The following is a 27,267-nucleotide window of genomic DNA, read 5'->3' on the forward strand; positions in this document are numbered from 1 at the left end:
GACCTGCATTAACTAATCATTTGAATTCGATTAGTCAAAATACAATAAAAAATCCTAATTAGTTTAGCATAGTAAAAATAATTAGAATGTCCACAGCGTGCCTCATCGTGAGTACCACATTAGGCATCCATTCTTTTCTATTACATTTCAGAGAAATCCAACTACGCTGATGGCATCGTAAAGGTTGGATCACCAAAAAAAGAAATGAATGGTTGGCTACTGTATTTTGATAGATCTTCATACAGTTTCAACTTAGCTTGATCAAACTATGCTAAAACACATAAACACATCGTCAAAATGTTAAGTGAGGGTGTAAAAAACAAGAAATAAAATCAACTCCATTGAAGTTATGTAGTTTGATAAATTGAGCATGTGCAATGTTTTGTATGTTACTCGGAGTTGACTCGGACAACAAGCAAAGCTTGACAAGAAACTCGAACAAGAAGCAGATTGTTTGTAAAAGTGTGAAAAAGCACAGCATAGATTACAACTGCACACCATCAGCATTGCACTTAACGATGATTGCCTTTCATCAAGCTCATTCATTCAAACTTAATGCGATAATAATTTTATCATCATAAACATGGAATGATTAAGCTTTTACACAGCCTATTCACTTGAATAATCACTTAAAGGTAATCAACCCTCAGGGTTGTACGAAATGAGGACAACTGCATTGTGTTATTATATTAGTTTAATGCAATGAGTAGTTATTGAATTGTTATTTAGTTTGAATTGTTAAACTGTCATTAAAATGCCTGATAGCTCGCTAGCGGCAGGTCTCGTTGGTAATATGTATAACTTTTAATAGGGTTTTCAACAAATAAAAAGCTGATTATAGCTAGGCTTATACCATATGAAATTAGTCGGTGTTTCTACAATTGAATGAGATAAAAAAAATATTTATTGATCATTACATAAGGTGACTTGCATCAGCTAATCATCTGAGTTCGGGCAGTGAAAATATAATAGAAATTCCACATTAGCCCTATGTTATGTTATAGTATAGAAAAAATAATTAGAATGACCGAAAGGCAGGTCAATAATAACCATAATTTATGAATGTTTGCATTCATAGATATAACATTCTGCTAATAAAACTCAATATGTTGGTGTATAATGTGATGTAAAATGTGCCAAAAATAGATCAACTCTTGGGCGAATGTAGGCATAATTAGTAGCTTACTTAAAAATAAAAAATAAGAAAACTTATCCAATTTAATTCTACTATGTGTATTTTATTCAATGACAGATACGTATTTCGCCTATTTCGTCGTAGGCGAAATACGTATCTGTCATTGAATAAAATACACATAGTAGAATTAAATTGGATAAGTTTTCTTATTTTTTATTTTTAGGTTTCGTATTCTACTAAGACGCTCCAAAAACTTCAGTTAGTAGCTTACTGTTATGCTTGCTTCATTTCAGAGCAAAATCACAAAATTTTCTATAATAAGAGTTTTGTACTCTTCAAAATTTTGTCTGCAAACATTTTGAATGAACGAGAGCAAATTATCTAAATTATTTGGTGAATATTGAACACTGAAAAAAGAACAAAACGTAATATGCATTGCAGAGACAGCACTGTTCCCAAGCCATCCAAATCCATTTCTGTCAGTTTCTTTTTCTATAACTATCTTCAAAATGAAGAGATCACTGGCAACCGCATTCAGCAGCTGCAGATCGGCTTCGTGGTTTTTCGCTGCAATAATGGTGTTGCCTACACGAGCCATGTAGCGGATCGCGCATCTGGAATATTGGAGTGAGGTTACATAATTTATGTTCCTCTCCGTAGGACGATGTGGTGGGTGGATGCGCAACATGCATATTGACTGCGGGCTGAAATTCTGCACCCCAGGGACGCGAAATATGATTTACGGATCGGGCGCAACGTGATGCTCGCTAGCGATAAGCAAGTGTTTTGCATGTTCATTTTTCCAACGAAATGCATTCAATCGATACCGCCGCCCTTGCGAAGGAGGCTTTTTCACGAAACCGCGATCAAGATTGGTCTTAAGCTGGATTCCTACGAAATTGGTTAGTTTCTAATGTTGCTAAATGGCCTAGTGCTCTCGGAATGGTTTATGCCAGTACTAGTTTCCCTTTTTCCCGTGTGAATTGGTCCATTACCCAGCTGACTCATACCGTACGACTACCGAGCAGTTATCGTTCACCGAGAGTATTCGAACGAACGCTATTGGAATGCAACGTCGTGTCCCTTGTGTAATGCTTTTTTATTTTTATTTTTTAATATTTATGAGAAATCACTACACTTCTTCCGACCTTCGTGAAGGCATCCATAAATCTCACCGGCAGCCGGCACTTCGTCCAGGTGACTGGCAGAATACGTAGCAATGTGATAACGTTATGAATTCAATCATCTCCCAGCGGACGTATCTAGGCGAGTAATCTCCTGTCCGAAGTGGTAAAATATGGGTGACAGTGAGTAAAGATATTCCTAATTAGCGGAGTATGCCGGCCCTAGAAAACCATCAATCACACGCGTGTGGGATTCACCATTCTCGGCGGCCGTTGGGGAGGTAAACCCTTTCGCGTCCATGTTCGAAAAATTACTACCAAATTTTATTTTCCAAGAACGTTCATGCAGTCAAATTCTACCTATGTTACTACGGTATAGACCAACCTCGTTTTTTATGTCTTGATCTTTAATGTGGTCAGGCAGAGGTTTCCGTTCCAGAAAATTTTTTCAAACAGATATTTTTTCAAATATTTTTTCAAACAGATATTTTCCCTAAATTGCTGAGAAAATTTTTCTTACATTTTTATAAAAAAATGTTTATTCTTCGACGCTCAAGAGTTATAAACTTTTGAACTTTTCTTGGAAAATCAGAGGATCATTGAGGTAACACCTGCTAGGTTCGTAGTTCGTTACCATTTACATACCAAGCTTGGCAATCCGCGAGTCAAACCAAGCTATAATGGGAGCTGATTATAACTGGATTAGAATCCAATTTTTCTCCCAGGCCCCCGTGATTCGCCGATAATACTTAATCCTTGAACCACAGAGAACTAGTAAAAGATAATCTCTATACCTGAAATTAAATAAAAAGAAAACTTCCAAATTAAATTCCACTATTTATATTTACACGTGACAGTTACGTATTTCGCCTACGACTTGCAGGCTTCATTAGTGTCGGTTTTCGAGTTCCCTCTCTCCCTTTCTCTCTCATTATCTCATTCATTCTCTCTCATTCTCTATCATTTCCTATCATTCTCTCTTATTTTCCCTCATTCTCTCTCATTTTATTATTTTCTCATTCTCTCTTTCAGTTTCTGTCAATACGTCACTTTTCGTGGCTAACATCCCAAAGAACAATGTGAGTTTTAGTACACTCTTATTGCGGTTTTAATGACAATTTTGATCATGAAAGCATTCATAAGAGTGAATTAAAACCCAAATTGTTACTCGGAACTTTAACCCTAACGTGCAACGCGCGCGTGTGTGTGTGCGCGTGTGTATGGGTGTGTGTATGTGTGTGTGTGTGTGTGTGTGTGTGTGTGTGTGTGTGTGTAAGAGGGAGAGAGAGAAAGAGAGAGTGAGGAGAGACAATGATAGAAAATGAGAGAGTATGAGATAGAGAAAATGAAAGAGAGAACATCAATACATCAGTTACGTCTTTCGTGAATTCTGTTTCAAGCCTGAATACTGTATAATCCGTTAAACAGCTATATAAATCGGAAACTATTTATTGAAAAATTGAAAAGTAGTTAAGTCAAACAAAGGTGCAGTTAGTAGCACTATTCAAAGATCATCCCGCTTGGAGTTTCGTCGTGGCTGAGCGTGCCATTTCCCGCTTGGTTGGCTCTGGAGTTACGATTGCAGTCGGGATTGTGCTGTGGATTCAATTGGGCCTGGTTGTACCTGGACTTTGCTGTTGTTGTGCGGTCTGTTCACACCTGGAGTTTGTTGTTGCTGTCTGTCCTGATTTGTAATCGATGAGACCGGTGAGTCAGGCTTGACCAAATGACTTGACAAATCACGTGGCACGTGTTTAAAATAGTTGAAGAATTCAAACTTCCAATTTCAATTTCCAATTCCAATTCCAATTTTTCTGCGCAATGAATCTTTAGGATTCAAAGGGGCAGTCTCATTCTCGTATCCTTATAATTGGGAGAGCATAAGCAAGTGAGAGACAATAAGAAAGTGACAGAGGAATAGACAGAGAGAATAAGGAAGTGAGAGCGAATGAGAGATAATGAGAGGGAAAGTGAGATTAAAACGAACGAGAGAATGAGAGACTGAGAGGACAATGAGAGACTGAGAGAACGAGATGTGATACTGGGCGAATGAGGCACTGACAGAATGAGAGAAGAGCTGAGAATGAGACTGAGAGAACAAGAGAATGACAGACTGAGAGACCGAGAAAACGAAAAAGAGACTGAGAGAATGAAACGGAGCGACTGAAAGATTGAAAAGGAAAGACTGACAGAATGAAAGAGACAGTATGAGAGAATGAGCGAGAGATACTATTTTGATAAAACAAAAGCCTAATATCTTGTAATTGTCCAACAGCTTCCAGCAAAACTTAGGAATTTACTTTACTAGATTCAATCAGAAACGTGTAAAAACTGTTTTCTTCATTTATCAGATGAATTTCCACATCTGAAAGATGAATTTCTGGTACGAAAATGTCGATTTAACTCTTTAATGACAAATTTTAGCAGCCCTCATTAGGACTGATTGACCTTGAAATACTTAGTGACGATGGTGAAGTTTGCATGAACTTAATTTTTTTTTTAATTTTTAATATTGTACCACTTTATACCATAGTCAAAGCGGCATAATTGTGCACGGTCTGAAAAACTTACTCGAAGTAAGAAAAAAACCTTGCTGATTTTTGCATTCCTTTTATGGACAGTTTTGGAATGCGCTTTTGCTTGAAGTTGATCTTTCGTTCTGTGGTTTAAGCCCAAGACTTTGCTTTTTTGACTTGGAAATACTTAGCGATGGCGAATGAGCCTTCATGATGGCGAAGCGATGGCGACTGATTTTCGCGATTTTTCTCGTTTTTCATCGTTTATTGCTAGGTTTCCAGGTCCATAATGGATGCCATGGTAATCCTGAAGTATGTATATGTCCACCAATTGAACAACTTAGCAATAATGCCAATGTAATGAGGAAAAGTCAAAACAAAGGGTGTGCAACAATCAGGCGTGAGGTGTGCAATAATAAGACTTGAAGGTTATTTTGGTGTGCAATAAGGCCATTGCAAATCATATTTAAAGTTTTTGTCACCCCCCCCCCCCCTTGGAAATTGGCTTGAAAAATCGGGGGGCAAAAAAATAATTTGTAGGATATGAGTCAAATTTCTTTTTATAAAATCAATCGTCTGTGGGCTCTACAGTCTGAAAAACTCGAAAAATGAGTCTCCGAGTTGAATTAATGCTTCTAGCACGAAACGAAAATCGTCCAAAAAAAATTTCCTTCGTTTTTGTCTTTTTTCGTATATTTTTGCATAGAAAATAATAACGTATATGTTATAAGCAAGAATAGATTCGGTTTTCACGTTTAAGTGGCTACTACCTGGAAAAACCTGGAATTGTCAGGGAATTTGAAATTACCTGGAAAAACCTGGAATAATCAGGGAATTTTTAACAAAATTAGGGAATTTTTCAAACAACCCCAATGATCGATTCATTGAGTAGTCAAGAACACTTAGAAATAGATAAAGAAGTACGGCACAGAAGCGATAGATTGGGTTATCGATAATTAGTTCAGTGTTTTGCAAAGAGCCTTATTCTGCGAGGCAGGTGAAGTGATTAACAAATTTAGTTTGCACTCACTTCGCGCGTTTCGTTTGGCGTTAGTCAAGTCGAATCGAATGACATTGAAGTTTCAGGACAGATATTTTGCGGCAAGCGACACAATTCGCAGAACATCGAAGTAAATGCCAGTGGCACCGCAGCGAAATTCGGTTTTCGAGAAAAATGTTGGAGAAATTCCACTGACTCACGGCAGTACATAAACTTGCCATACTGTTGTAACAAATTGTAACCGAAATGCGGGTGTAGCGACCCTACCTTCTACGTTACGAATTTTTGGCTCTATCTTGGACACGGAAGAGTAAATCCCGATCAATCCATGCAAAGTGAAATAAACCGCGCTGGTCAGAAAGTAGAACAGCCACCAGTGGCAAAGCGAAATTAAAAATTAGCTCAATTAAACTGCTTTTTTGCATGGCTTATGGCTCGAAGAACGAACATTAAACATACGAACATTTCCGCATGGCTGGCAGGAAAAGTACCACGGCGGGTTCGAGAGCTAGCCGCAATGGGCACTAAAACTCCGCTTGCGCCTGAGTTTGCGAATAAACTTGCGCGGGAAAAAGAACAGATGAGGAACTTACGGGAGGAGTGTAATTTGCTGGTCGGCAGAATAAGAGAAAGTGATTGAAGAATTCGCCTAGGGAAATAGAGTAGGTGGGGAAATTTTTCTCAATACCTCGTAGATTGCTAAACAATTCAAATATCAATGATCGAAACACATTTTCAGTTAAAATTATATCGCAATATGAAACCTAGAATTTTATTAAACACCGGGAAAAACCTGGAAAAATCAGGGAATTTGGTTTTTCGTATCCAGTTGCCACCCTGTTAAACCTTAAATAAAAATTTTTAAAAACCATGTTTTTTTGCTCGATTAAAAAATTCACTTTGTTTTTTTTTCGCCCCCCCCCCTTCAGTGGCCGAACACCGGAAGGACAAAAACTTTATAAAATATTTGTAATGGCCTAATTGGGTGAAGAGTTGATATGCAAAAAACATATTTTACACGGTTTTTGTAAGGTCTTTCTCACAAATGGCTATGGGAACCTATTTTATATTAGAAAGCGGTTTTGTAAAAAAAATCTGCTTTCATTTGTTGGAAAGCATCAAATAGCTGTAGACAAGTGCGTAGCTGTGCAACAATTGGCAATTTAACCCATACTTTATTGAATTGAATTTGAATTTTTTTTGCTGATTTTCGAAAATTATATAGTTTGAAATTACATTACTGTTTCGTGCTAGAAGCGTTTACATTCCGTACACTTATTTTTCGAGTTCTTTAAGCAATAAGGTGCTCAGAGAAATGATTTTATACAAAAAAGTTTTACTTAAAGTCCTCGACTTTCAAATCCAATTTTGAAGGAAGGATGACAAGAACTTTAGGGAGGGGGTCTAGGCAAATGTGACATCCGTCGAAGAAAATTTATTCTCAGACAAAGGCTACAAAAACTCATCGATTTATTTCGATTTTCGAACTTATCTTACTTCAGAAGATCGCAAGAGGACCCGACATCGTCGAAACAAATAAAAGACGCTGATTCTCTTCTACCTTCTCTTCACTCAAAAAACGACTTGTTTCATTTGTTGAATAGAATCTTTCAAGCAAGCTTCAATTGAAGCTCGTAATTGTTTCAGTGGACGGCACCGAAAGTCGGGCACGATTTGCCTGTGTTACACTAGATTAATTATACCATGCGTTACATTAAAGGATAGATGTAAATCAATTTCAGTTCATTTTTCATTTTTTCATTTCAAATTTTGCTTTAAATTTCGTTGATTCGTGAATTTTATTGAGTAATTTCCCAAGCACTCGAACCCAAAGGGTTGCAATCTGTGACAACAATAAAAAATGCACAACTGTTGCCGAGAAAGGAAAATCTATCACCCTGTTAGCCTTTTGGTTTTGTCTGCTTTGTGATGCGCTGCGGACCATAGATGGTCGGACGAAAGATGACATAAATCATAACCCGTCAATCCGATAAAAATCACAGTGAGTGAGCAAGCTTTGTGAACCGATCAGCGCTGTTCCGACGGGTGGAATGTTGGAATCTTTAGTTCTTTTTTTGCACAGCTCATTGTGCAGCCGCACTCGGAGACGGAATCAGAAGCAGCATCGGCCGGGACTGGGTGATGATAAATTGTGCCTGCCGCTGAAGAGTACACCACTGGCACTGCCATGCGGCAGAGAGTTATTGATTTCACGATAGGTTGACACACCAAGCCAAGCTGATTCATAAAACTAAAACGTATATGTCAATTAATAGTGATATCGTTGATAAATCCAACCGGTAAAAAATTTAAAAATGCATTCAAGATTGCTCTCTCAGACAGGTCTGAGGGAAATTGAATTCTGCTAGTTATTTACTACTACATCAAGTCCCAAATCAACTTTTAAGCGTGATACTTGATTGTATTGACATACCCGGAAATTGATAATTTGTACCAAAAAAACTAATAGCTTAGTTCAATTCCGTAGTTGAAATTCTTTCGAATCTGTACATTGTCAGCTAACTGGGCCAAATTAAACGTTACCGACCGAATTGAATGGAAGCAATCAGCAAAAACACATTTTCACATGGGAGCTCCCGAAAAAGAGCCACTCGCGAAAGGGGGCAATCGGCATCAGCTGTAATAATAATTTACAACCGCATTGAGCATGTTAACACCGCATGATGCTGCCACTCACTTGTGTTTCTTCGCCGCTCCTGTTTTGATCGTCACCGTCCGTGACACGTTCCCTCCACCGCACCGCACTGCACCGGTGGCTACCCGAATCGAGTATCGAGAGCTTGCCCGTAGCTTGTCCCGTGCCCTCGGTGAAACGCTTCCATTCGAGCTGGCGAATCGTGAGCGCGTAAACACGTTAAAAATTTAACGCAAAACACGCGCGCAATCGCACAAAACAGTAGTAAATTTAAAATTGATTTTCAATTCGAACATAAATTTTCGTACGATCTGTTCAGCAGTCTGTAGCACCAGCAGCAGCGGTCGTCGAGAAGTTGAGAAATTCAAACGAGCCTATATGGGCTGCCCCCCAATCCGATAAAGAGTGTGTTCCGCAGTCTGTTTGCCGCCCGGGAAAAGATGAGAAATATATCGGCGTGAAATAGTCGCAGCCGCAGTCGTTCCGAGGGCCTGCGATAGCTTGCCGCGCGGTCGTGGATTGCCAGCCGCTTTGAGCTTCCATACATAAAACATGGCCATATTTCGTGTTTATTGGATTTCTATGTTCCTGTGGGCTATTTTCTCGCTGCACTGATGTGTGTACGCTCATAATTAACGATTCAAGACGTGTGCAATGTTATGCTCTCGTTTTGCAACCAATCGCTAGGAGGCAGCCACGGCAGCAATGGAAATGGCATCATATGGGATGCCCGGCCTCCCTCAAACAAATAGCTGCCGCACGGCAGAGCGGAAAACTGCGATGATTGGCCAGCCAGGGATGGCTTTCGAATGGCGCGGTACTCCAAAGCGTGCGTTTGTGCGCCATAATTTGCTTTTCTATAGCGATTGTGCTGAGTTTAATTTTTGGCAGAGGCCGGTGTCCGTTTTGTTACGGGTAAGAAAGATTGTTCCGAGTGGGTTGCGTAGTACTGATTGATGCACAAAAGAGCCAAAAGCGTCCGGGGTAGTAAGTATTCACAATTTAAGATTGATATTGGTAAAACACTTCAATATTTAGATTTTCTCTTGTTTTGCATATTTGTTGATGTTACTTATTAGATTAGCGTTGCGAAAACACTGGAGGAAATGGGTTAAGCTTCTCCGCACACACCACCGTGAAGTCCTATCGATCGACAACTTCACTTTACTACTTATATACAGGGATGCCACATAAAATTCTGTGTTTTTTATTGGAAAAATCTGGCCATCTGTACAGCGAGGAAAAATATCTGTGCAAAAATCTGTCCAATGCAAAGCAATGAGAGTGAAAGAGACGGAGAGTCATTTTGTTGACTATTTCCGTCTCTTTCACTCTCATGTAAGAGCTCAAAAATCTGTTTAATGTGTGTAATTGGCGAAAATCTGTATTCTGTGCATACAGATTCTGTACAGGCGATTTCTTTCAAATATCTGTTAAACACAGAATAATCTGTGCATGTGGCAACCCTGCTTATATAGGTAAAGTCGGAGGAATTTTAACTTGAAATTTATATGAAAATGTGGATCGATGGAGAGGCATGGCACATGGTGAAAGTGTTGAGGCTCGTGGCACTTTAATAGAGTGGGAGCTTGACCAAACTCGTGACTTTAGTCATGACCTTGAAATGCGGTCAGGCATATATTAATATTTTTTTTTGAAACGATGATTCTACAATTGATGAAGGGACGGTAAGGGAAAGTAATGAAGAAGGATTTTTTTTCCGGGAATGAAGGGGAAGGGTGGAAAGGAAGGGGGGGTTAATAGGTAGCTATGCTTAACGACAACTTGTTAAGCATAGCTACCTATTAACCCCCCTTCCTTTCCACCCTTCCCCTTCATTCCCGAAAAAAAAGAGTGAGAGCGCCATTATTAGTCCTATTGGCTATATTGGTCCTAGTTTAATGCAATCATCCATATCTGCAATGAATGGCTATATCAACCATATTGTAATCGCATTTTGTTTGAAGAATATATGAGACTTCCATTTGGATTAGAAAAACTCCGAGATAATTATAGACCAACCTCGAGGTTTTAGTCCTGACCTCGTCGTCGTCCTGAAAGTAAAAACAAGTTAGATTGACTTTTCGGTCGGTGGTTTCTACAGTTGACGAAGGAAGAGGCATAATTTGTGTGTCTAAAAATAACCCAAAACCAGATACGTCGCTACATTAATAAGGAAGGTAGCGCAGTTTCCTTTTGTCCAGCGCCTCTATGGTTCTTGGTACCAAGTACCAGCGAGCCACACGCCCTGGCGGGTGTTGTGGGTTCGAATCCCGTTATAATGTCTGATTATAGCTTGGTTCGACCTATGCACCTTCCAGCATTGGACAAAAGCTAAGAGTCGCAACGGCAACTTGTTAAACGTAGCTACCAATTACCCCTCCTTCCCCCCCCTTACCTTTCCACTCTTTCCCCACCATTTTTCCAAATAAATTTTCATTACTTCTCCTACTGTCCCTTCATCAATTGTAGCACTACCGTTTCAAAAGAATATCCGAGATAATTGTTTACCATCGCAGATATAGATGATTGTAGCTATCATCACTACCAATACAGGTAATAGCACTAATAATGGCGCCGTCATCCTAATACAGCAAAAACACTGGGTTACTGAGTTGATTACGTGACCAGAATTTCATAATTTTCAATTCGAATAAATCCAAATTTACTCATAATGTCAATTCTATAAGTGAGGTATAAATTTTTCTTCAATCTTTATCTTGTACGAAGCTACGCAAATAAACGCAAATTAATTCCACTATTAAGGGGAAGTCTCCCAGTACCGGACACCTAAGGATTTTGACATACATAAAATCAACTCTTAACATAACTTCAGTTTTTATTCACTAGAAAAGTAATTTAGAAGACTATTTCCCAATAAAATTTGGTTCCACATATTTGCATTACTAATGAACCATTTCAGAAGCATTACAACGAAAATGTAGCTGAGTCCCCGTTGGAGTCTGCAAACTTGTTCTCATCCTTCTTTCGAAGTGTGCAAAGTAACAACTTACCACTTTCGTCTGAGGAGTATTTGAACAGTTTGCCGTTGTTTGATCTGAGCATGCTGCTTTTTACTTTTTCGGATAGTGACGTAATGCGGAAGCTGCAATCAGTTGACGATTCGAAGGGCGCCGGAGCTGACAGCCTGCCACCGGTCCTCTTCAAAAACTGTGCTGCGACACTCGCGATTCCTGCAAGAATTATTTTTAATCAATCCATGTCGGAAGGAACTTTCCCGAATGTGTGGAAAACTGCTGCTATTACACCTGTTCATAAAGCAGGTAGCACTCACGACGTTAAGGACTACCGCGGAATTTCGATTCTGAGTTGTTTGCCGAAGGTATTCGAAAGCCTTATCCACGATTCACTTTACCCGAAAGTTCATCATGTGATTTCGGAATGGCAGCATGGATTCGTGAAAAAACGTTGGACAGTTACCAACTTGATGGCATATGTTTCTTCACTAACGAGTGCGCTTGAAAAACGTCAGCAAATTGTTGCAGTTTATGTTGATTTTGCAAAAGCCTTTGATAGAGTACCACATTCTTTGATGATAGCGAAGCTGGGAAAATGGGATTTCTTGAATGGTTGACACGGTGGATATTGTCATATTTCACCAGTCGCATTGCAGTCGTACGTATTAATGGAACCAAATCCCTACCATTTGAGATTCAATTCGGTCTGCCCCAAGGGAGTCACCTGGGCCCACTACTGTTCATTCTCTTTGTAAACGACTTGTGTTCCACGATAAAATCGTCCAAGTATATGTTTGCCGACGATCTGAAGTTCTATCGGGTAGTTGCTTCCAGTGTTGACTGCTCTGCCATACAATCCGACATTGATTCGTTGTTAAATTGGTGTAAACCCAACGGAATGGACGTGAATGTGCAAAAATGTAATGTCATCTCATTCTGCAGAAATAGGCATCTCACCTTGTTCGATTACAGAATGGATTCAGCCAGAATCACCCGAGTTGATTCTGTTAAAGATTTGGGCATTCTTCTAGACAAAAAATTGTGTTTCACTCCGCACATTACAGCGACCACTGCTAAAACGTACGCTATTCTGGGCTTCATAAAAAGGAATACGCAGCAGTTTACCGACTCTTATTGCTTGAAGTCTCTATACTGTGCGGTTGTACGCAGTGTCCTTGAGTACGGGGCGCTTGTATGGGCGCCCTACCACGCCGTCCATATCAACCGGATCGAACGAATCCAGCGTCACTTCGTTCGGTACGCTCTGCGGTTGCTGCCCTGGGATGATCCAATTCGACTGCCTCCTTACGAACATCGATGCGCTTTAATACGCCTGCCAACGTTAGCGAATAGGAGGGCTTTGCTGCAACGACTATTTAGTTTTGATCTGCTAGGAGGTAATATCGACAGCCCGGAGCTCCTAAGTCGAGTCCGATCGTTCCACCAAGGCATACTCGACGAGCTGATTTCTTTAGGCTTCCATTGCACCGTAGTCAGTTAGCTCAAAACAATCCATTTGACGTATGTTATCGTGTATTTAATACTGTTTCTGACGATTATGATTTTAATGTTACTGGGAATACTTTCAAACTTAGAATAAGTAATTACTAAGAACTGTCTGTACGAAATTTCGAAGACTAGTAAATAAATAAATAAAATCGATAACAATCATTACTTAAAAATAGTGTCTCCCGGTACCGGACACTTAACACAAATTATAAATTAAACCAATTCACGGCTTTTATTCCTGAAAAATTTATGTCACAATGTTTGAAATTATACCTGGAATTGGACCCTCATGGAACTCGAAATTGCACTTGAAATTGGGCTTGAGGTGAAATTGAAATTAAACTAGACTAGAAATTGGCTTTAAATTGGGACATTGAAATTGGACCTGAAATCCGAGGTGGAGCTGCAAGAAATTTTAAGTTGAGTTTGGACTTAAAATAAGATATTAAATTGAACTTCAACTCGTACTTGAAAATGGACTAAAATTGAACTCGAAAACTTAAAATTGTCCTTGAGATTGAATCTATGTTTACGCAATTAATTTACTTATTGCTTATTATGTTATACCGGGCTCATGAATTGATCACTCCGGACTTCGCGGTTGCACCTTGAGAAATTATTTGGTTATGCATTGAATTCTTTATACAAGGTCGGACAACTGCCCCTCCTTATCTGGACATGCCAGTGATTTTACATCCGACTTCAGGTCGAATTTTAAGTACAAATTAAGTTCGAGTTAAATCTAGTTCCAAATGCATTTTAAATTCCAAATGAGGTCCAAGTTAAGTGTCCCATTTTAAATCATTTTTCATGCCTAATTTAGGCCCAATTTCATCACTGATTTCAAATCCAATTTCAAGTGCAATCTAATGTCTGGTTTTAAGGCCAAATTCAAGTCTAGTTACAAATGCAATTGGAAGTCCAATTTAGGTCCAATTCCGAGCCTAATTTAATTCTAAATTCGCCTTATGTCTCGAGTAGAGGAAACTTTTTCAGCGCGAATTTGTTCCTCCTTAAAAGGACGTTTTTTTGGGCTTGTAGCGAAAGTCGATCGAAAAATATTTAAACATGTTTCTCATTCTTCTGGGGCAGCAGAGCGGCTTGGACTGTATTCTCTACCAATTGCAGCACTTCAGCTGCCTAGTATTCCAGCACGGCAGCCAGATAGACTGGTGCTCCTACTCCAACACACTCGGCATACTTTCCCTTTCTTAGTAGACGATGAATACGACCTACCGGAAGCTGGAGCCCAGCACAAGTCTAACGGGACTTTACCTCGACCTTGCCTTTTTGGTTCAAATCAGTATTTGAGATTTAACCAAATTATGTAAGGACGCTTTCTCTCGAATTTCGTTCTTGATCTTTTGTCATTCGGGTTCATCATTCGTTTTCATCATTTTCCATTTTTTGTCGTTTGGTTTTTTTATTTGTCTTAAATTTTTCGTCTTTTTTTCTTACGTATAGTCTGTCACCTTTTGCTGTCATATTCTTGTTATTGTTTTACCTTTAACGTCTGTTAGTCGTTTTACGTTCTCTCCAATATCTTGCTTTCTTTTCTGGCATCTTTATATCGTGTTTTTACCTTTTTTCGGGGATTATAGTTTCTAATTATAGTCTCTTCATCGTTTTTTGTTCACTTAATTGGCAATATTTCGGTGTCTTTTCATCGTACTTTTGTGGTCTTTTATCTTTCTTTCACCGTCTACTTCGTGACATCTTTACGTCATCGCTTCTTCAACGTCTTTTAGTCATCTATTTGTTGTCTTTCTGTCGCCTACCTCTGCCTTTCTATCGCCTCTTCCGGCTTCCCTCTTTTTGTCATCTGTTAGTCATATTTTTGTCATCTCTCCGTTGTTTTTTTGTTTTCTTTTCTTGTCATCTTTTGATCGTCCGCGCGTCGTTTTTTGACGTACGTATTGCGACGATTTTCATTTTGCGACGCTTTTCGGTACCTTTTTCCCGTTTTAGTCGTGTTTTTTGTTGCTGTTCTGGCCTCTTTTCGTCATTTTGTCGAATTTCCTTTATTTGTTTGTCATCTTTTCATCATCGTTTTACCATTTTGCTCGACGCAGTTTTTATCATTTGTCCTGCTTATTGTCCACAAATAAGAAGTGTTCTCTTTTCACTGCCTTTTCATAGTTGTTTCGTCGTCTTTCTGTCGTATCTTCGTATCATCGGCTTTTAGCATGTTTTATTGGATTATTGACACATTTTAAGCATCTTTTTATCATTTTTGTGGTTTTTTGACGTAGGACTACGACTACGAAAAATGCAAGGTTTTGAGCGCTAATAGCTCAGCGGTTTTCCGATCGATTCTCAATATTCTTACACCAATCGATCGGAAAATCTTCTAAGAATTGACCCAAATGAAGAAAAGTATGGATTCTTGATGTTGAACTATTGAAAAATTGAAAATAATGAACCTATGTTTTACCAGAATTCTCGCTTCGTGATTGGTTGGAAGATTCTTTACGATGATCTAAACCTATACCAATTTGATATCTGTGCTTGCGAAGTAAGCCAAAACAAGTGACAGTTTCCTCATTACAATAAGATTTCTTAACACCGCGGTTCAAGCTAGACCATTTTGATGTCCTTGCTTGGGAAGTACACCAGAGAGAGTGACAAAGTCCCCCCGTGCCAACAGATTTCTTACGAACGCAATTTAACCTAGTCCAATTTCATGTCTGTGTTAGAGAAGTGTGCCAGAAAAAATGTCACAAGTTTGTTGACCCAACAGATCGCAAATTCTTTACTGCGAGACAATTAAATCTCGGCGAATTTGATATCTGTGTGATCTATATGTGCGGTCGTATCTTGTACACAACCCCTCTGATTTTTTGGCGCTACTTATGCCATTTTCATGGTATTTTTAAACTTTCATCGTCTCTTCATTGTCTTTTCTTGCTCTTTTAGTCATCTTTTCATCGTTTTCATGTTGTGTTACAATGACAACAATGAACAACATTGTTATACCATTATTACTAGTACACCCACTATTACTGGTGTATGTTTCCTAATATGATATTAAATTTAAACAATCCTAAGAACAGAAAATGATCAAAATAAGTTAAAACTTCAAAAAGAAACTATATTCGAACTTTAGGTTCTGTAAATACCGTAACAATTTATTACCAAAACTTATCACATTAAAACAGAATGATGAAATCGATTCTCCCGGAGTGAAAATCCCAAATGAAATCTACCGTATCGCCATTCTTTCAATCACAACCTGCAGTACGTCCCTGCTATCAAGCCAATAATCCCAACTAAACCGATAGACCTCCCCCAAAAGTTTTGATTTTCCCAACAAACTCCCAGCATCACTGCAAATATTTAGACATTATATAATGGCCGATGTTTTCCCCGGCACTATAGCTTTTAAAAAGTCATGCCCTCCCGAGGCCTACAACGCGCATGGATGATGATGATATAGCAGTAGTGCAGTGCAGTGCAGTGCTGGTAGGACCCTCCCACCGAAGCCGTCCAACTTTCCGGTACAGCGCGCGCGCGTGTGTGTTTCCCTCCACAGTCGTTAAAACACATTTTCTCACTTTAAAAGGTGCAGTGATTTATTAGAGTCCGTCTAATAGACGTGTCGGTCAAACTTGAAAGCCCATAGGGCGGACAACTGGCCAGCGGCCGGCGGCCGGTGTGGCTCGATGCGTACAACATTGCGCAAGCTCTGAGCTCTGTATATCGCGAATTGTTGTGTAAAGAATCAGCTCGCCACCAGAAAATAAACACTCTAATGCATGTTGAATAAAATTGCTGATGGTAGTTCACGATCCCCAATTAGTTTTGAAGCGCCCAGGCAATTTACCGTTTGCTGAAATAGCTTACTCCCTCAACAGCTTTATAGCCTTGTCTGGTAACATAAACTGCGCTCCCTAAAGGGCGTAGCAAATACAAGGCAGTACGTATCAAGAGGTCCTAATGAAGGAGTGCTGTTTGGTCGCTGGCTAACAAGCCATGCCGTGCACCAGTTTAGAGTCTTCAAACCCTGCACTTTGATAGCCTATTGTTTCGGTATTGCAACTTTGGCCAGAAATAACTGTTTACCAACACCTACCAACCAGCAATCGGTTCGGCACATCAATGTTGAATCCGAGAACGCGAGAACCAGTTTTCCTTCCCCGTCGAGAAGCGTGAAGCAAATGCGATAAAATAGATGTCACATTAATTTTATCGTATATTCCTATAAATTGAAATGTTTTGTAATTTATTGTTTATTATTCCGATGGCCACCATCCTGCAGCAGCACGGCCTTGGAATACACAGAAGTAGAAGGTACTTTGGGATGGAATATATCGCATCATAAGAGAATGTGTCATTATCGGCTCCTCTTCGGTTTAACACAAGGTGGAGTGACTTTGATATCTGGGATAGTTGAACCAACGAATAATAAGCGATCGAACTGCATCGAATGTCCTAAACTGTGCTGTCATTTCACGGTAGCCACCGGTACCCACCAGGGGTCCCCGCCGGATGCACAAGCCATTTTGGAACAGTGTGAAATCCTGCAAAGAAAGCGCGCTCTCCCGTCGAGATCCATTTCTTTCATGCCACACAGAGGGATTCCCGCTCAGGGAAAATAAAAACGGCAGACAATGCGACATAATGATGTGCGGAAAAATGCAGTCCGCAAAAGCGCTTTGCCCTCGGTCGGGGCCGAAGTGCGCTATTGAAACGTCTTAATAATATCATAAACTAGCTAAGTACGCGCAACCTCGAGTTCTCTCTATGAAAAAGAGCGAGAGAGAGGATAAGTTTGTCCGTGCTGTCAAAGTGAAATGTTTTCAATGGAGGCATTATAAAGGGCTGCCCGCAATGGGGCTTCAAAGTGAAGAATTGAGTTCGTTAAAACTGATTCAGCTCAGCCGCAGCCGTGCTGGCTTGGAATGCACGTTATTCGCCGATCAGTGCGGGTAATGCCCTTAAAATACTACGAAAATGATGAATACATTGTTTGAAAACTGTTTGTATTGTGGGAAACTGGGACCGTTACGTAAGTACAGTGAAGTATGGGTACTACAATGCTGGGTCAACACATGTTTTGTGATCGGAAACAAATGGTGGATCACATTAGAATCATTCTATGGTACCTAACTTCAGCAAAAATTCTATAAGTCCAGCTACAAATTTATCATTTATACTGAATTATCTAATAGTATTATCTCGTTCATACCATTTCTTTAAAAAGATCATCAATTTCACTGACGGTTACCGACTAACGTTTCCAAGCACAAGTTGAATTCTAACTAATGTTTTAGAAGAACCAAAAGTCGACAAAAATCCAATAATCAATTGACATCAATTAACAGTAAAGGCTGAACCCCTCAAAATTGTGTAAAACTTAACTTATACTTTGCATACATTAGTACTTTTTAACTTATATCAATCAGTACATTCAGAGTTATATGGCGCCCCCTACTACTTACTTACTCACTTATGTGTCCGCCGGTCCGGCAGAACAAAGGGATGAAATCAGAGATCTCCACCGCTGACGGTTACCCGCCATGGCTTTTACCTGTCGCCAGGACAGGTTCTCGTCTACAGCCCGGTTGTCGTTGGCTAGGCTGTGTCGCCATGAGCCTCTGGGTCTGCCTCTTCTACGCTGTCCTGGTGGATTCCAGTCGAGTGCTTCTCTGCAAACCTCATTCGCTCTTTCCTCAAGGCGTGTCCGGTCCACTTCCACCTACGTTCACGAATTTCTGTGGCTATCGGCCGTTGATGACACCGACGATGGAGTTCCTCATTGGATATCCAATTATCAGGCCACCAGGCACGAATGATGTATCGCAGGCACCGGTTAATGAAAACCTGCAGTTTTTGCGTTGTCTCCGCTGAGACGTACCACGTTTCGCAGGCATACAACAGTACGGATTTAACGGTTGAATTAAAGATTCGGGTTTTCATACGTAGAGTGATCTGGTTTGAGCGCCAAATGTTTCGTAGACCTGCAAAGGCACCCTTGGCCTTTCTGATCCGTGTGGCTATATCGATCTTGGTTCCACCATCGGGCGTTGTCTGGCTACCAAGATATTGAAAGGCGTCTACCTGCTCAACTTGTTGTTCCGCTGCTGTGAAGTTGGTGGAATTGTCAGTGTTCACTACCATAGACTTAGCTTTCGCTAAAATGACTGTGAGATTTGCTGCCTGAGAGCTCTCGAAGAGGTCATCCAACATGCTCTGTATATCGTTTCGGCGTTGTGCGAGCAGGACAATGTCTTCAGCTAGGTCGAGGTCATTTAGCTGCTCCATCGTTGGAGGATTCCAAGGCAATCCTCGATTTGGTCTACTGTCAATTGCTCCAACTAATATCTCATCCATAACGATGAGAAACAGAAGCGGTGATAAAATGCAGCCCTGTTTCACGCCAGCAGTAACCCTTATGGGGTCGGACAAGACGCCGTCGTGCAAAACCTTGCAGGAGAACGCCTTGTACTGCGCCTCGATGAGATGGACTAGCTTATCTGGAACTCCTCTACGCCTAAGTGCGCCCCAGATGTTTTCGGGGTTGAGTCGGTCGAACGCCTTTTCGAAGTCAACGAACACCAGCAGAAGAGAGTCCAGGAATTCATTGATCTGCTCCAATATAATGCGGAGCGTTATGCTTTGGTCTACACATGATCGGCCAGCACGGAATCCAACTCGCTGCCGCCGGAGAGTAGCGTCGATCTTCTCCTGGATCCGGTTGAGGATTACCTTACAGAGTACTTTGAGAGTAATACAGAGCAACGTGATGCCACACCAGTTACCGCATTCAGTTAGGTCTGCTTTCTTAGGGAGTTTGACCAATATTCCCTGCATCCAGTCCACCGGAAAAGTTGCGGTTTCCCATATATTGCTGAAAAGCTGATACATCATCTGGGCTGACAAAGATGGATCAGCTTTGAGCATTTCGGCTGAAATACAGTCTATCCCTGGCACTCTATCGGATTTTATGGTCTTGATGGCTGCTACAATTTCATCCAGCGATGGCGCCTCCGAGTTGACGCGATTAATTCGACGATCTGAAGAACGGAAGAGTTGTTCAAAATGTTCAGTCCATCGCTTAAGCTGTTCTGTACGGTCAGTCAATAGCTGACCAGCTCTGTCCTTTGGCGGCATCTTTGTATTCATCCTGGCACCACTAAGGCGGCGAAAAATATCGTATAACAAACGGATATCACCATTGGCGGTGGCGGTTTCTCCTTGTTCGGCTAGGGAGTTAGTCCAGGCTCTCTTGTCCCGCCTACAAGCACGTTTAACAGCCCTCTCCAGTTCGGTGTATCGTTGACGGGCAGCTGTCTTAGCCGATCTGGTCTGCGCTCGCTCAATGCCGGCTTTTGCTTCTCTCCGCTCGTCGATCTTCCTCCAAGTTTCATCCGAAATTCACTTCCTCCGCCCGCTGCGCGCTTTGCCGGGGGTTTCATCATTGGTCGTGATGAAGGCGTTCTTGATGCCGGTCCATTGCTCTTCGACGGTTAGACGGATAACTCTCATGTTTGGTTGATATTTGTGTTTCAGTTGTGTGAGAACTCCCGAAGAGAAGGGGCCTCGAACCACCGTAGAAACATTTCTTCCATTCAAAACCCTCCGCATGCTCAATTTTATTTATTTATTTATTCTACAGTCTTCGGCACACAGGGGTACAGCACAGACCAATTCTAGCTTAACTAATTTAAATTTTGAATTACATTCTTAAAACTAGATTTACTAATAATAAAATTGAATACGTAATTCACCTCATTAAACAGTCTACAGCATGATTATTGTAATTGATAATTATTGTCGATATTTCCCATTGAAAGGTCGTAAATAACTAGTATCCTATTTAGCTCCATGTGTTTGATAAGTTCTCGAGTAATGCAGAAATTTGTGTTACATTTGTATGAGAGCCCACCCTTCCAGACGGGGGAGGCGTCTCGAACCATCATGAGAACCTTCCCCGTCCCAAAAACTTCTGCATACAAATTTTTAAACCGATCGGTTCAGTAGTTTCCAAGTCAATAAGAATCAGAAAGACAGACAGATATTCATTTTTATATATACAGATAGGCAGTTTTTGGTGGTACTGTTATAGTGATTTTCATTGAAAATTATCAAAAATGAAATGCTCTTTCATAGTTGCCGGGCTGATTTTGATATTATTGGAAGAAATTATCAGAAATCATAAAGTTTTAGTTACTTTTGACGACCCAGTTAGGTGAACAACATGCCTGTTTACAGCATTCTGGCAACAGTTCTAGTGCGGTGTTTACTTCAAGCGCGGTGTTTCCTTTAGACCGCGTTTAACATTGGGCAAAGCACCCAATATTGACTAATGTTTTGCGAAAGAGTCTAAAGTTTCTCGAGTTCGATTAGTTCCCGAGCTATGCTGAAATGTGTTTCGTTTGTACGGGAGTTCCCTCTGCCAGAGAGAGGAAGGGTCTCAAACCACCATAGAAACATTTCTTGCCTTCAAAAACCTCCACATGCCGAATTTGATTTCATTTGTTTGGTTAATTCTCGAGTTATGCAGAAATTTCTGTTTAATTTGTATGAAAGCTTCCCCTTTCAGAGCGGGAGGGGTCTTGAACCATCATAAGAAGCTTCCCCGACCCCAAAAATTCCTGTATACAAATTTTTACGCCGATTAGTTCAGTAATTTCGGAGACTATAAAGGACGTACAGATAGACAGAAATTCATTTTCATACGTGTATATTCTGTCTTTATATTCATTTCTATAATGTACTTTATTGTTACGTAAACAAAGCAAACGTCATTTGATAAAGAGCAGATAATCTTTTATATCTGTAACAGACTTTTTAAATCTAGTGTTGGTTGGGATTGTCGAAGTGACCTTTTTTAACAAATAGATGGAAAGGCTACTTTGCTTTGATTTGCTTGTCCGAGGGGTTCTTCTGTTGTAAGTTAATATTTGGCTATGTCGGTCATAGATAGTGTTGTTCAGGTAATAGAACTAGTGTTTAGGCAAAATGTGCATAACAATATTTTTTGTGGGATTTTCTTCAAAGAGTTATGCCTGTTTGCCTGTGGTTGAAACGTCCATTTACTTTATTGAGAAAGTAACAAAGTAAGTAATAATATGAAATGAGAATGTCTGTCTGTCTGTCCTTACGCTTAACTTCAGTTTTAGTAGAGTGGTTTAGGGGGGAAGGGACGTGTTTTAACTTTAACTTTAAAATTATCAAAAGTGGGTGAAGAAGTCGGTAAATTTGAAAAGAAATCCGAAATTCAAATGCATTTTTAGTATTTTTTCTAAACATTATTTTTGTTAAACTAGCTGCCCCGACAAACTTCGTATTACCACAAATTAAACTGTGTTGTACATAAATCGTGAAACTCGGATAACCTGTGTCACAATCTCGAGTTTTACAAGTTTCTGACGAGTTCAACCTTAGATGATTTATTTTGGCAGTTACTTAACTATGAAAGCATTGATAGTTTAATATACAAATTTGCTATTTTTCCTCACAGTAAAATAGAAAACAACTCCTCCCATTGTTAAGCCAGATAAAATAAAGCGGATAGTAATATTTGCCGTAATTGTGTAGCATTTCGCCGAATTCCATTTCGCGAAAAACCTTACGCGGAATGTACAATTTCACGAAAAACCTTTTCGTAAACCCATGGGAAAACTGTCAGAATAACGCAGAGGGACGCGTTGACGCAGCATTCTGTTTGGCCCTTTACGTTCATAATAATTTTTATACACTCTGCGATATTTCGGTCCATACAGGTACGATAATTTTGATTTTAATTTTGATATACAAAGTCAATTGATGACCAAAATTGTGTAATACAACTTACCAGTAATTGTTGACCAAAGGTTCACATTACGAGCAAGGTTAGTCAATTCACCTTGATTACGAGTTGATATTCCACTACCTTTTCCCGTTCATTTTTGTATTCATTTCACTCACTCAACACTTCCTCATATTTTTTATCGGAACACGGCACTCCCCAACACTGACAATTTTCTTTAAAGACAGCATAAATTTTTTTAAATTCCATTTTTTGAATAGAATACTGCTCACAAAACAGCAGATAAAAGACAGAAACTGATCGGAAAAACCCGAATGAAAAATACCTCAGTTCGTCGTGGCATGCTGCGTTCTTGATACTAACGAACATGGTCCGTTAACCATTAATATCAATGAACTAATTAGATCTAAATCAAAAAATGGAAGAGTAAAATTAGACAGCAAGGATTGCAGACTATATAACAAACAAAATAGTACCTCCGAACAGCTGCGAACAGGACGGAATCCTACATGGGATGGTACCGGCGCACAGTGGGACAATTTAAAAAATAGTGAGACATAAGGAATAACATCGAAACCTTAAAGCATAGCATAATACTACCTTCAGAAAAGTTTCTCCATTCAAAAAGCGCTTTCTAGTGGGGGAAAAATATTTGAACATTAGGGTGTACCTAAGCAGATACAAAAAATATTTTCTCTATTTCAAGTCAGAAATGATTACCATCTACAGAAGATTTATAGATAAACTAATTTTAAGAAACTTTGTTGAATACTGAAGGTTTCTATCTCTTACATGAAAAAAGTTATAGAGCCAAACTCTTAGGGACACCCTTAAAAACAGTTTTTTCGATGTAGCTCTTGAATTACGCTTCGTATATTTTTCAAATGTACTAAGAAATTGGTAATTTAATCAAATTGCACATTTTTGTCGAAGATAGTAGAGCTCTATCTTGTTTCCTTTAGAAGCCATCACTGGTTTTTATATTTTTTCACGTAATCTTTGAAGGGGTGTATCTCGGGGGAGAGCAGCTATGAGCAGCTAATCTCACTTGTTTTTTGTGAATCAATTTATGCTGTATCCCACCATGTACAACTTAGGGTGGAACACTGTGGAACATCTGAAAAAACTTATCACGAAGGCAACCGTTTTTAAAACCTTCACTAAGCCAATAAAAAATTAAGACATTGTAGTTTAATAGGACTTTATTTAAATTGATGAATTCTGGCTTTAGTTTTCATAAGGTCGCATAATCAACCCTTTTGCTTGGATTATGCGACCTTTTGAAAACTAAAGCCAGAATTGTGTGTTGTTGTTTAGTGTAGTAGTGAATTGAGTGTTGTTGATTAGTATAGTAATTTTGCTTCGGTTGGTCAATTCTCCAAACGGTTTCCTGGGTCGACAGAATTTTTCTGAATTTGGGGTATTCATGGCTAGGCATGCTTCTGGGAAAACTTTCTCTGATAGCCAAATAATGTTTTGCTTGCGGAAACGGACAACATCTCGTTGGCTTTTCTCCCATCTCTTTTGAAGCTTGTAGCAAAACATTGATACCTGTCTTTCCATCCTGCACGTGAAATGCGCTTTCTCCTCAAGCTTATTTTTTATGTAATCAACGCAGTGATTCTTCTTGCTATCTGCTCCTGACTTGCATTTTTCTATCCACACTTCGAATAAAGTCGATCGTCGCAAGTTATACATATTCATCTCACTATTTGACGCGATAAAATAAGTATAACTAAAGTATTGACAGGTTTTGTATCGGGTTACTAAGTTACCGTTACAAAATTAGTTGATTTGATTCAGAGAACATGCGAAAGCGGTACAAAACTATGGTTTTCATAGTTTCAGGCTTTAAAAACGGTTGCCTTCGTGATAAGTTTTTTCAGATGTTCCACAGTGTTCCACCCTAAGTTGTACATGGTGGGATACAGCATAAATTGATTCACAAAAAACAAGTGAGATTAGCTGCTCATAGCTGCTCTCCCCCGAGATACACCCCTTCAAAGATTACGTAAAAAAATATAAAAACCAGTGATGGCTTCTAAAGGAAACAAGATAGAGCTCTACTATCTTAGACAAAAATGTGCAATTTAATTAGATTACCAATTTCTTAGTACATTTGAAAAGTATACGAAGCGTAATTCAAGAGCTACATCGAAAAAACTGTTTTAAGGGTGTCTTCAAGAGTTTGGCACTATAACTTTTTTCATGTAAGAGATAGAAACCTTCAGTATTCAACAAAGTTTCTTAAAATTAGTTTATCTATAAATCTTCTGTGGATCGTAATCATTTCTGACTTGAAATAGAGAAAATATTTTTTGTATCTGCTTAGGTACACCCTAATGTTCAAATATTTTTCCCCCACTAGAAAGTGCTTTTTGAATGGAGAAACTTTTCTGAAGGTACTATTATGCTATGCTTTAAGGTTTCGGTGTTATTCCTTATGTCTCACTATTTTTTAAATTGTCCCACTGTGCGGCGGGCCTTTCGTTTCTCATACCAGGCGCCCGACGCGACGGACGCGCCCGACTAAAAGCAGGCAAGCGCAACCCCTGAAGGAGCCCGAGTGCATTTGTTTCCCGCTGTCATAACTCCGGCATGTTTGATTGGCGATTAATAGGTCCGGCCAATCGGATCGAGAAATCAAAATCCCATTACGATGGCATAGAGAAAAAATGGGGTCGCCTTTGGGCAGACAAACTTGTCCGTACATTTCACATTTGCTTTGAGTTTAAATGGGCGCGGAGTCCATCGGACAAGTTCATTCAAGGCACAATAAAATAAATAGCAACAAAATTAAGCAACATTTTTCACTCCAAACATTCGCCTGTGTTATGTTGTGGTGGTGTGTACGAAACGCCATAACATGAGGCTCTTTAACGTCTTAACTTCTTCGGGACAAGTATCGAATTACCAAGTAGAGCGAGTGCGCGAAAAATGACTTGCAGGTCGAATGAGAAACCGAACGAGCTATGCATAGTTTCCAATTGTACATAATTAACCATAACACGAGGAGCCCCTGGGGTTTTAGATGTTGATTAGCAAATTGGTCGAGTCTCGGTTAACATCCGAATAAGTTGCACTAGTCAGCCACCCTGTCACACAATGGATGCAGCAGAGCGCCCAAAGGACCCAAAAGCCACGCCGCACAGAGTTAAGTGTGAATAATGATTTATTTGAGCCTCTTTCGTTCGCAGATATCTACATGCCTTACGCCACCTCTTCTCAACAACAACAACAACGGTTTCAACAAGCAACGGCTGATCTTCAAACAAGCCATAAGCAACCAGGACTAGAGTCGAACCTTTCAAGAGAGATGAAATCAGTAAGCCTTACCGCTCAGTGCTGCCAATTATCGAGAAGTAACAGGGCAGCAACAACAGCATTCTGGTGCATCTTATCACGGGTAAAATTTTTCAGCCCTACCAACTTAATATTAAGGGTGAAGTTTGGCATCACGGATAGCACGCGTTAAACAAGCGCCTTCTACAGCCCAATGGTAAATATAAATTTTACGATGATTTATGGCAACCATATTTCGCGCAATCCCTGAAATAACCGCGCGCTGCAAACGGTAAACGAAAAATAATTTAAAGATTTTATACAAATGATTTTCTATTATTTATAGTGGCCTAAAGGGTCGATTCTTTCTGTTGTTGTTGTTTTTGTTGTAGGTACTTACCGCAGAAATGAACATTGGATTTTTTAGCTCGACATTACCTCAGATTGCTGTACTCCCGCCATCTTCACAAAGAACTAACTGATCACTTAAGGTTGTAAGGACTTGATTAGCTTGCTTTGGATATGCCGAACAACACAAGGCCCAGCGGTATATGACCTGAATTTCAATTGCAACTTCTGGGTAATAATGAAAACCGGTAACGTTTGATGACATATCGCCACCGCCTTCGAACCGATGTCGAACGACGCTGAATAAAGTGTAAATAATCACCGCAGGTTTGCTATGCAATTTTTCAATCGAACTGGGATTTTGTGGACCAGAAGATTTCCTGCATTTGATAATAGCTACTGGCCTACTAAGTCCCAACTTGTTTGGAAATTGTACAACAGATAGCAACCACCACCAATTGAGTCTTTCATTCAGTTTTTAGTAACAAAAAAAACCGCAATCGATGCCGAAAATATGCACTGAGTTGGGATTTTCGAGTGACATTAACGTTACCCGATGTTTACCGTTCCGATTCACTTCCGTAATGCCCTTGGAAATCCCAAAATGTTGCATGTCACAACCGAAACAAGGAAGCGGCACACTTACTTTGGTTACTTCGTTGATGCGGCAATTGTCGCGCTTTTTTATGTGGAATTCCATTGCCTCTGGATCGTATTTTATATCACAATTTATACACAAATAGAATGCTTTGCTAGGACGAATACTTTTTTACGGCTATATACAATTGACAGAACTAATTAAACTGAGGTGCATGACAAATAAACTCTCCGATAGATAATCACCACGAAACAATAGAGGGTGCGAAGCGGTAAATAAGGTGGTTCGGTGATTGTAGAAATAGATTCACTTGAGGAGAAACCGAAAGTAGCTAACGTTATTGTGCTACAGTGACAAACACTGTACT

The 27,267-nt window shown here is 39.8% G+C and overlaps 1 protein-coding gene across 1 annotated transcript in view; it reads right to left on the reverse strand.

Moving 5' to 3' along the window:
- LOC128737100 (protein cortex) overlaps positions 1–27,002 on the reverse strand; it is a 104,172-nt gene extending 77,170 nt beyond the window's left edge. Inside the window, exon 1 of the mRNA XM_053831664.1 lies at positions 26,949–27,002. Within this exon, the coding sequence (XP_053687639.1) occupies positions 26,949–27,002 (54 nt within the window). The remainder of the gene's footprint in view (positions 1–26,948) is intronic.
- Positions 27,003–27,267: the final 265 nt, after the last annotated feature.

This window comes from Sabethes cyaneus, chromosome 2 (assembly GCF_943734655.1).
Source record: "Sabethes cyaneus chromosome 2, idSabCyanKW18_F2, whole genome shotgun sequence".
Classification (NCBI taxonomy): Eukaryota; Metazoa; Arthropoda; class Insecta; order Diptera; family Culicidae; genus Sabethes; species Sabethes cyaneus.